The following is an 11356-nucleotide window of genomic DNA, read 5'->3' as shown; positions in this document are numbered from 1 at the left end:
AGCACGAACTCGGCAAAATTTCATTAAAATTTATAAAAAAAATGCAAACTACGCCTACTGGTACGCCAAACTACGCCTAGCCACTGCGCCGCGGCCACCGTCCGCCATCTACATGCCGAGAAGCCTGTAGAAACGGGTGTAGTCGCCGCCGTCGTCGTCTCGGCCCGCCCCGCCAGAGCCGCCGCCGTCCGGAGTCCGGTTTCCACCGGGCGGCAGAGTATCCCCATACCGTCTGGCTGGCGGGGGCCGTGGCCGCCGGGGTCGGTCGGGCGAGACCGCTGGACCCCCACGCGGCACACGAGCCAAGGACGCGCGGGGCGAGCCGAGGAAAAGGCGGGGGCAAGACACAAACCGCGCGTCGTCAGGCGTACGACAACCCCCACATCGCCCGCGAGAATCCAAACCGAATCACGCCTCACGCTAAACTAAAGTAAACTAAACCGAGCTACGCCAAGAACCCTAATCCGCTGCTGCAATCTCGCTCTCCGTCCCCAACGGCAAGGAACACTAACCACCAGTGGCGGAGCTAGGATCAAGCCACGACCCGGGCAAGCCCCAGGCCAATCACTTGGTACAGTATTAAACAGTGTAAAATCTGCTACAGTAAACAAAGGAGCCAAGCCTCACGATCCAGGCCGCCGCCCGGGCAGCCTGGGGCTTGTCTCCGCCACTGCTAACCACCACCACCCATCCAGTGGTTGCATCAACAAAAGCACCCACGAAGGCTACAAGGTAGTCCTTTCCTAGTAGTATACTGTGCTACGACAGACAGGGAGAGGACCGCGGAGCGTCGGCGATTCGAGCTGCCCGTGCGGGAAGGAAGGAAGGAAGGAAGGAGCGAGGCAAAGCCGGCCGGCGGCGACCACCATTGATGCGGTGCTGGTGAGTGTGCACCTCGGATTCCCGCTCGCTGCATTTATTTTAGTTGCGGGAATGGGAAAGAGCCGCTTTGGATTCTTGCTGCGGCTGCGAGCATTTATTTCTTCCTCCGATGCACTACTTCAGTTGGGAACTGGAAAGTACTCGTACTATAGTATAGGACCATGACATCTCACATGGCCAAAGCTGCAGGAGGCGGTGGTGGTGGTGGCCAAGCTGTTGCAGCAGCAGTGCCGACGCCCATGGCCACCTCCTCTCCAGCTCCCCTCCCGCTCCCTTTTTCCCCACTCCGCTTTTCGGCTCGTCTTCTCTCGCTCCGATCTGCGTCCGTCTGTGCGACTGCGTGAGCTGACGCTTCTCGCTTTCCGTTCCTAGCCCAGCCTGCACACCCATCCAGTATCCGAGAGAGAGAGAGAGAGAGAGAGAGAAAATAAAAAGAGAAACATTAAAGAAAAGAAGTGGAGTGTTGTGTTCACGGAGTTCTTGCAATCGATGCGGGGGCATTGCTCCGTGTGATGCTTAAATAGCAGGTATTAATGCAGCCCATTCCCTCCCGCCTTACTCTCCGGGACCGGGACTCGTCCTTCTTGGTTTCCGCCATGAAGTTTCTCTAGCCGCTCTGCTTTTCTTCTTTCCCCGCTTCCCCGGGGCTGGTCTTTGCCGGTTTCTCTTCAAGTTAGGTCTGGATTTGGGGGTTTCAGCATATTTGCGCGGGGCTTAGCTTTGGGTTAGGTGATTGGCGAGGAGGAATTGGGGATTTAGGGATTGTGCCTCTTGTTCTTTGCCCAAGGATTATCATTCCCTTGGTTGCTCGAAGAAGAAAAAAATAATCATATTTATTCCTCTTGTGTTTCTATTCTATTTGGGGGAGTTGAGAGCAGTCGGTGGCTACAACTTTTGGAGTGACGCATTGCAACTTTTTTGCTACTATTTTGCTCGCACCTTCTTCTCCTGATGTTAAGGCAGAAGAGCAATCTCTTTTTTCGGGCCGGCTGTTCTTAGTTGGAATTTCTGGACAGGGCATAGTTGGGACTTTGTATTGGTCAGTATTGGTCTTGCCCACTTTTGACTCTTGAGCTTTGCCAAAAAAACAAATTCCCGGGTTGCTGGTTTTTTTCTGAATCCAACCTAGTTCCTGCTTGGTCTCAGTCGTTGCAAAATTAGTTCCTGTCAATCGTGACTACAGTTCCTGGTTGGTGTCATTAACTGGGAGTTGCATCTTTTTCTACCTGTCGGTCGGTATCATAAACGAGTGATCACTGATACTAGCAATTTTCAACTGGCTGCTGTTTGATACAGATTAGTCATCTTCAGCGCAGCACTGCATGAGGAGATCTTTCTGCATCGCTTCCTGTGCCAATGTTGATTGATCAAACCTGCATATGCTGGTGGTAGCTGAGAAAGGAGAACCACTTTTTCCATCTTTCGGATAGTTGATGGTTATGGACCGCACGGGTTGGCTCTGGAGGCGCAAGCCTTCGGATAATAGTCCTGGGGCAAGCGAGAGCTCTGTGCCCGTGTCATCGCATCCTCAGTGCTGCTCCAGCGATCAGGTTCTACCCACGTGCCTTCATTTTGTATCCTGCAAATCTTTTCACCTCAGCATGAGTGCAAGGTAGTTAGCACATTCTTATCATGGGGAGCCGTTTTGTTGAATGTGGCTCTTTCTCGAGGTTTGGGCAATGAATTCTAGTATTAGGGAAGTTCTGAACTTTACATTATAAATAAAGAATTTATAGGCTTGCTGCCTTGGACAGATTGATAAAGCATACAAACTCATAGTTTGATCAGATTCAAGTAGGACATGTGTTCAGATGCTAATGTTTGTTGAGTACATTGCCATTGCCTATTAGTGGGAAATCTTGTGATAGAGAAAGGCCAACAGCTTTCAACCTATCAAATGTAAGATTAGTTCCAGTTGTGTAAGATTTACTTGTTGAGCCACAACTATGATACTTTGTCAACCGAGGCTCTATGTCTATCCATAAGAGGATTTTAGCAATTTCTGAATGTTCGCCAATACTGGTAAAGTCTGTTCTTGATTTTCGATGAAACAAGTGTATTTCCTAATAGTTGAATATCAGCAGTACCTTGCAAAGGACCTAAACGTTTAAGTGATGCTTCCCTAGTCCTCAGACCTCGCACCAACTATAGGGCATAGGCTACTCTGAATGATTGGCAAACAAATGCAATCGAAAGCCTGAAGAACATAGGTCGTTCGTTTTCTAGAAAAATGGTTTCACATAGATGGTTAAAGAAAATGGCTCTGGTAGCTACCAGAAGGACTTGATCGGTGATGTGAATACAGTATGCTTACAATTTTGTAATACACAGATCAGGTCTTCTCCGGATTTTATCATCTAGTTCATTAATTCAAACAAACTTGACTTCTGTTGATGCTCAAAAAGTTACTAAAACGTGGTACTAGGTACTGCTTTTGAAATTTATACCTCACTTCTATTTTTTCGAAGGTGTTAAGTTCTGCAATAGTCCATGTGTATGTTTCCTCCTGCCTTAGGTGAATAATTGACTTCCTAAAGTTCCTGCAGTCAAACTATTCTAACTTTGACTACTACTAGTAGATACAGATATATTTGGATTGATAAGGTGAAAATAGTACCGTTTGGTTTGTCCTACAAATACATTCATGAGTTTCTATTAGCATGCTCCTACAAAAACTAATGGTTGAACATCCATATTGAAGAGCGTGTCAATGTTTAAATGTCATCTATTTACAAACAGGCGAGGTACTTTTTCATGTGATGTAGTATGTGCAGATGGCATCTATTACTAACTCTGCACACGTCTTCTACACATATTTTCATTTTTGTGAGAAAAGATTATTTAAGAATTTAAATTTTCTGCTCCTGTTTAAGCAGGAGGTTCTGAGGCCTGTCTCAAACAATGCTTCAGCACATCATGGTCAATCACCCAAAGTCTCTTTGAGGGTTAGGCATGATGAGACCCAAGAAATTGGAATACCAAAATTGTCGAATGAGAAGCTAGCATCAAGAGTTAATTTAAATGGTTTTTCTCCACAGCATGGTCAGTCACTAGAATCATACCTATCATCAAATGGAGATGAAGAGACCAAGGAGACCATGAAAAGTCTGAATGAAAAACTTGCTGCTGCCCTTTTGGCTATTAGTGATAAAGAGGATCTGGTTAAGCAGCATGCTAAAGTCACAGAAGAGGCTGTTGCAGGTAAGCTTGAAGGGAATCGAATGATTCCCGCATATGTTCTTGAGCATTTATATACTCTATGATCAGAAAACTGAAAGGACTGTTCTGTTTCTGTATTAGCCCCTGGGGTGTAGATAGAATTAGGTAAAATAAAATAAATGGGGAAGTCCTAAATTAGACCAACGGAATTCTGTCAGCTAGAATAAGAAAAGGCGCTTACAAATTAAGCTCATCCTTTATAATATAATAATGACAGTTTTTCTTTGTTCAGAAGCTCATAACATCAGTCCTGATAAGCCCCAATTTGCTGTTTCTTCTCCGCTAATAAAACCTACTCCTTCTACTCGCTCTAAAAAATGGGATTTGTGTAATAAGTTGTTGATATTCAACAACTCCGGTGGAGGACTCGCAGAAATACCTCGGATAGTACCACAATCTCTTCTACGCACAATAAAATGTTGAACAACTTCAACAAGTTTACGTATAAGGTATCCAGCATCTGCTGTTCGTACAGCGGTATCTACAGCCCCTTTGCGGGCTCCATAGTAGAAAATTATATATTCTGTCAAGGGGAGTCCCATATTTCATTTACAACAACAACTGTTAGAAGTATAATTATGTTTAAGTTAGAGATTAGCACTTAAAGATAGAATCGGTTTAAATCATGTACGACTTACCCTCTACTCCAAGTCTCTCTCCCTCCAATGTACTTCTTTTTTTAGAAAAGGAGGATATACCCTCGGCCTCTGCATCTGGGCGATGCATGCAACCATTTTATTAATTATTCACAATGACCTTACAAAGTAATACATCACTAAGCCTGAAGCCACCATCTTGGCAACACCTGTCCCTACTCCTATCCCCTTGATGAAGGGGTGCCGAATGTCCGAGCCTAATACCAAATAGACATCGCACCAAAGCCTAACATCTAAAGCCGGATGCCCTAGCCCAGCCACAATACCGGGACTAGGTCACACCGGTCTGGCGCACTCTCAGAGGCCACCACCGCTGCCGCCCATCGCATAGCTAGCGGAGAATCCAACCGGAGCACTTCGCCAGCCATGGGTTCGCCGGCTGCCGCCGCACAGCCAGGACGCCGCCGTGGCTGCCGCGCGAGGACACCCAGCACGAGGCGCCCCAGCCGCCTCATGGGAGATCCGGCGCAACCCTCCTGCCCTAGCCCTTTTGGCGTTGGGCGCCGCCACCATCGCGGCCAGTGCCGGCGGCAGCGGCGGCAGGGATCTGCCTCGCGGGAGGGCTGGCGGCGTGAAGGAGTTGGTCCCCCCGGTGTCGCCCTGGGTGGTGGCGCGAGGGGGTCGGGAGCAAGGGGCCAATTTTCCTTGTTCTGAATTCCCCTCCCATGTACTTCTATTTTCTATATATACCCCATATGAGGGTCAGATCAATACAACAGAACAACACAAATAGCCATCCTATAATTTCCACAACAACAACAAAGCCTTTCAGGTCCAAATAAGTTGGGGTAGGCTAGTGTTGAAACCCATAAGATCTCGAAACCAAGTCATGGTTGTGGCACATGGATAGCTAACTTCCACACACCCCTGTCCAGAGTTGCGTGTGGCACTCAGACACGCCCCCCGCGTCGCCCCCCGCTCGGGCAACTCGGGGGCTCCCCAACCCTAGCCGCCGCCGGGCCTAGCCCATCTTCCTCCCCTCCTCCCGCCACCGCCGGAGGACGCCGCCGGCTTGCGCCCGGAGGCCGACGGCGGTAGCGGGGGCTCTTCCTCCCTCCCGCGTCTTAGGGATGGCGGGGCCCCAACATGCGTGGAGGTGCGGCCGATCTAGAAGTGACGGCGTTGGCTTCGACGGCGGCGGCGGTCGGCCCTGTCTCGGGCCACGGGCGGCGGCTGTGGCGGCTGGCCTGGATCGGGCGGCGGCGCGATGCGGTCTTCGGCGGCATGTCATCTGGCTTTAGATCGGCGGCGGCGTCGAGGGCCTGGTGGACTGCTTGGCGGCACCCATGGCAGATCTGTTTTGGCCGGTGTAGCCAGTGGTGGTGGTCATCTTCTTCGTCGGCGGTGGCCGGCCAGAAACTTGGTGATCGGATCTCGAGATCCATCATCTAGTCCCGGCTGCGAGTTGGGGAGACATGGTTGCCGGTGAAAACCGAGCCGACGGCAGGCGATGGCGGCGTTCTACGCCGTTACCTTGATGAAGGCATCGTCGTGTAACTACTGTCGACCCACTCGTGCTGCTCCGGGGGAAACCTTAGGATCTGGTGTTCCAGATCGGACGATGGCGGCACTGCGGTGTCGTTTCTCTCTTGGGAGCATCGTTTGTGGAGCAGCGCTGTAAGTCAGAGGCAGGAGGTGGAGCGGCTTCGTCTTGCACGGAGCTTCGGTGGAGATGTCAAGTCATGCCTGACCGACAGGTGCTACGCTTTGTCATGCCTGGTCGGCAGGTGCTACGCACGACAGATCTTCCAAGGACTTCAAGCTGAGCCGGCTGGTGGTACTTGGTAGCATGGCGCTGAGGTGTATCAGTGGCGACCGCGACGTGCTCAGCTGTTTGCGCGCAGGGAGGAGGTGCCGTTGGGCGCCGTGGTGGCGTCGACGATAGCTAGACCGAGCAAGGTTGATGCATCAGTACAGTTCTGAAGATGGAGCGGTGGCAGTTGGCGGCGGCGGCCTCTGGGAGCACGCCGGACCAGTGTGTGCCCCAGACCCGGCAAGTGGCTAGGTTGGGGTCTCAGGTCTTAGATGTTGGCTTGGCTGCGATGTCTGTTTGGTATTAGGCCCAGGCTATCTGCGCCCCTTCATCAACTGGATAGGTGTAGCGACATTTGTTGCTTAGACGGCGGCTTTAGTCTTACTGTTGTATGACTTTGTAAGGTCTTGTGAGAATAATTAATAAAGTGGCCGTATGCATCGCCCAGATGCAGAGGCCGGGGGTCATCCTCCTTTTCTAAAAAAATACACACCCCTGTCCATGGCTAGTTCTTTGTTGATATTTGATTTATTAGCTTAAATTTTAATTTGTTGATGGATTGTATTTCTGCAAGTACTGTTCAGCTTCATTTCTGCAAGAGAGAAGAGGAAGATACTTTCAGCTTTATTATTCTATGTAGTAATGTTCACAACCATTTCGTTGATAACCTTTATGTAGGTTGGGAACAAGCTGAAGTCGAAGCTACTGCCATCAAGAAGCTGCTTGAAGCTGCTTCCCATAGAAATGATTATCTCGAGGGTCAAGTCAGCCACCTAGACAAGGCCCTCAAGGAATGCGTGAGGCAGCTGCGCCTGGTACGGGAAGAACAAGAGGAGATAATACGTGATGCACTTACCAAGAAGTCCCAGGAGTTGGAGTCTGAGAACTCCAAGCTGCAAAACCGTATTGCTGAGCTGAAGAAGCAGCTCGCAGCAACCAAATCAGAAGCCTCCACCGTGTCTGCACAGCCTGATCTACAAGAGAAGCTTCAGTCAATCGAGAAAGAGAACTTGGATCTCAAGGCCAAGCTCCTTGTACAGTCCAAGGATCTGAAGATACTCTCACTGGAAAAAGACTCGAGCAATCAAGCAGCAGAGACAGCTAGCAAGCAGCACCTGGAAAGTATAAAAAAGATTGCTAGGGTTGAGGCAGAATGCCGCAGGTTACATCATCTAGTTCAGAAAACAGCATTGGTCAATGATTCTGGACCTCCGCCAAGCGCAGAATCACTAACTGACAGCCACTCTGACAGTGCAGAATGTATGGTCGCTGTTGATAGTGAATTGAGAAATTCTGACTCGTGGGCATCTGCTCTGATTACGGAGCTTGATCAGTTCAGGAATGCGAAGGCTAGTGCAACAAATATTATGAATAGACCTGTTGAGATCGACCTAATGGATGATTTCCTTGAGATGGAAAGGTTGGCTGCATTGCCTGAATCAGACCAGACAAGCTCTACCTTTGATATGGAGACAGATTCCGACAAGGCTGTGACGAGAAACAACTCTTCTAAAACTGAAAATGAAGAATTGCGGCGTCATGTTGCAGATTTGCATTTGAGGGTTGAAATAGTTGAAAGCGATAAGAAGGAGCTTGAGATAGCTCTGATAGAGGCTAGAAATCAGCTTGACATCTCCTGTGACGCACTAGTGGCGGCAAGGAACAGGCTGGTGGAAATGCAATTGCAATTGGATTTGGCAAATGACTCCAAATATGCTGCTCTGGGAGATGTGGACCAATTGGACTCGGAGAAAAAGGCTTTGGAGTTTCAACTGGAGTCCAAATCTGTAGAAGCTGAGGAGCTACATGCGATTGTTGCTTCATTGGGAGAAAATGCAGAAAAGAAGGAATTGGAGTCACAGTTAGAACTGGTGTCAGCTGAAGCTGCAGAGCTTCGGGTGACTGTGGCATCATTGGAAGAGAGGATTGAAACCGAGACTGCTCTTTCTGTGCAGCACAAAGAAAAATCAGATGCTGCATGCAATGCTAAAGAATTGTTGGAGACACAGCTGTATTCCGCAAACGAGGAAGTGCAAAAACTGCATGGCATCATCAAATCACTAGAGAATCAGGTAGAAGAAGAGAAGGCACTGCGCGACGAACTCACCACACAATCATTGCTGAAGATTGAAGCAGCTGTTGAGGCTGTTAAAGAATCATTGGAGGCACAGCTGTGTTCCGCAAACACCGAAGTAGAGAAACTGTGTGGCATTATCGAAGCATTAGAGAGTGAGATAGAAAAGGAGAGGACAGTGCATGAAGAACTGTCAGCACAGCTAGACATGAAGATTGAAGCAGAGAGAACTCATTCTGAGGCTGTTAAGGAATCATTGGAGGGACAGCTATGTTCAGCAAATAGTGAGGTAGCGAAACTGCGTGATATCATTAAAGCGCTAGAAAATGAGGTAGTTGAAAAAGAGAAGGCATTGCATGAAAAATTGGCAGAAGCAGAGAAATCTCTTTCTGTGGAGTCTGTTAAGGAATCATTGGAGGCAGAACTCCAGTTAGTCAACTCTGAAGTTGTGAAACTGCGTGATATGGTGACAGCGCTTGAGCATGAAGTGGTTAAGGAAAAGGAGTTCTCTGACGAGCTCCAGCTGCAGCTAGAAGCTCTAGAGGCCATAAAAAGGGTGTTGGAGTCAGAGGTTGAGTCTGCACATCAGGATGCCCGGAAGCTTACGGAGAAGGTTGAGTTGTTTGAAGCAAAACTGCAGGAACAGATGTTGTCAGCAGCGGAGTTCATTGCCAAGGAAGAGTCTGTGCAGTCACAAAGAACGGCAATGGAGCATCAACTTGAAGCATCAAAGGCCGATGTTGTGAAACTGACGAACATGGTGAGCTTCCTCCAAGGGGAGGTTGTGCAGGAAAGGTTGCTGTCAGAAGATTATGAACAGAAATGCCGAAAGCTGGAGGCTCAGTTGTCAAGGGATATTCGGGACGCGAAACTCTGGAGGCTTGCAAACTCAAATGGAGACCTAAAGACCAAGCAGGTAAATTTCTCTTTATACTGAATCTGGTGATTGTGGCTCATATGAACTTGTGTTTGTCGATTATCGATCCAGAGTAGAAAGAGGGCCACTAAAGTTGTTGCAGCTCAAACATCACACCTGTTAACCTGAATGCATATAAATTAAGAGAATCAATATTCTATGTCTAAATATGAATCATGATCTTTGTATAGGAGAAGGAGCTTGCTAGTGCAGCCGGGAAGCTTGCAGAGTGCCAGAAGACCATTGCTTCACTGGGACGCCAATTGAAATCACTGACAGAGATTGACAGCGTGGTGCTGGAGCCTGGACTAGGACTACTGCTGGAACCCAGGGACATAGCACTAGACTTGAGAGCCAGTGATCCTGGCCTCCTTAAAAAAAGAAGCACTGGTTCGAACTTTGCAGTCTTCGCTGACGAGTTATATGATCTTGACCTTCCGGATGGTGACGTGGGCTGCTTTTCGCCACTCCCATCGATGATTCGACCGTCATCACCCCTTCCCTCGGAAATGTCGGTGTTTGCAGGGGGGCTGTCGTCGCTTAGTAGCTACAGGGGCAAGAGAAGAAAGTAAGAGCTGATGGATGATTAGAATGTCAAGATCGATTACCGCTAACAGTTTATGGACAGCTCTCATGTGTAGGAGCAGGAGAAGAAAGTAGAGATTGCCCGCATTGCTCGGCTAACACTCCATTGATGCTCTCATCTGTAGAGGTAGTAGATCAGTGTACATTCACAGAAACTGATTGGTAGATTTGTGTGCCGAAAATTCCATTCTAGCAAGCTCAGTTTTTTCACAGCCTGCTTGATGAAGAGTCTTACTGTTGTATGGGTGCTGGCTGTTTGCTTCAAAATATAAACTCGGTAGTACTCGGTGTACTGGCTGTGTTGAATACGCATTTATGGTGGTTTGGTGCGGTTTCTACTCGCTGTGTGCTCGTGAATAGTTAGGTCTGTTTGAGGCTGATTCAGACAAGAGGTGCAGGTTTTTGCGAAGCTTTCCTTAATCAACAAGGGAGTTAGCTAACATTTTTGAGATTTCTCAACAAACATCATTAGCCATGTTTAGAAATGCGGAAACTGCAAAGACTTATGGCATGTTTGCTTATTTAAGCATGTTCAAAATACTTAAATCACATGTTCAAAATTATTATGAAGTGTTAATTTTACTTTTAACTTGATGGGAGAGTATAGCGTAGACAATGAATTTTTTGTGTATAAATGCTAGTTTGAAACAAATAAAAATAATTGTTTCAATGAAAATAACTGTGTCAATATTTAATTATTTTGATATGACCTCTGATCTTGGTGATGAATTTGTGTCAACCGACATGTTACATGTTTGCTTATTTAAGTATGTGGTATCATGTAATTTTAAAATAATTAAAATTTATTCATCAAGGTTGATATGGTTTAATGATGAGCATTGTCAGTGTTTGAATCTAAATAAGAGCTTCAGTTATATACACAAACTAAGTTACAATATTGAAAGAATCGATATGGTTGACTAGAGGGGGGAGTGATGAATAGGCAACTACCAATTTTTAGTTTTTTTTGACAAATTAGGTTTAGCAACAAATAGGTTGTCTAGATATGCAATTAGGTGAGCAACCTATATGATGCTAACAATAACAACAACACTAGCAAGCAAGATAAACAACACAAGTAAAGCTTGCACAAAATAAAGATATGAGATAACCACAAATGGAGCCAGTGGAGACGAGGATGTGTTACCAAAGTTTCTTCCCTTTGAGGGGAAGTACGTCTCTGTTGGAGCGGTGTGGAGGCACAATGCTCCCCAAGAAGCCACTAGGGCCACCGTATTCTTCTCACGTCCTCACACAATGCGAGATGCCTT

The 11356-nt window shown here is 47.5% G+C and overlaps 1 protein-coding gene across 3 annotated transcripts; it reads left to right on the top strand.

The window, feature by feature from the left end:
- Positions 1-404: 404 nt before the first annotated feature.
- On the top strand, positions 405-10377 carry LOC109752005 (uncharacterized). Of its 3 annotated transcripts, none has more exons than XM_020310869.4 (5): positions 405-882; positions 2179-2432; positions 3759-4083; positions 7189-9500; positions 9692-10377. In XM_020310869.4, the coding sequence occupies exons 2-5, from the start codon at positions 2316-2318 to the stop codon at positions 10070-10072; spliced, it is 3135 nt and encodes a 1044-aa protein (XP_020166458.1). In that variant the 5' UTR covers positions 405-882; positions 2179-2315; the 3' UTR covers positions 10073-10377. The 3 variants fall into 3 exon arrangements, with proteins under 3 accessions (XP_020166458.1, XP_020166459.1, XP_020166460.1); XM_020310870.4 differs by lacking the exon at positions 405-882 and adding an exon at positions 1008-1409; XM_020310871.4 differs by lacking the exon at positions 405-882 and adding an exon at positions 1823-2071.
- Positions 10378-11356: the final 979 nt, after the last annotated feature.

This window comes from Aegilops tauschii, chromosome 5 (genome assembly GCF_002575655.3).
Source record: "Aegilops tauschii subsp. strangulata cultivar AL8/78 chromosome 5, Aet v6.0, whole genome shotgun sequence".
NCBI classification, from domain to species: Eukaryota; Viridiplantae; Streptophyta; class Magnoliopsida; order Poales; family Poaceae; genus Aegilops; species Aegilops tauschii.
Note: the sequence above shows the minus strand (reverse complement) of the source record. Positions and strands in the feature narration are given on the sequence as shown.

Bases quoted from the DNA above. Each gene is read 5' to 3' on its own strand.
- LOC109752005 (XM_020310869.4), top strand. From the start codon at position 2,316: ATGGTTATGGACCGCACGGGTTGGCTCTGGAGGCGCAAGCCTTCGGAT. The intron at 2,433-3,758 runs GTTCTACCCACG...CTGTTTAAGCAG, and splicing joins AGTGCTGCTCCAGCGATCAG to GAGGTTCTGAGGCCTGTCTC. The intron at 9,501-9,691 runs GTAAATTTCTCT...ATCTTTGTATAG, and splicing joins GAGACCTAAAGACCAAGCAG to GAGAAGGAGCTTGCTAGTGC.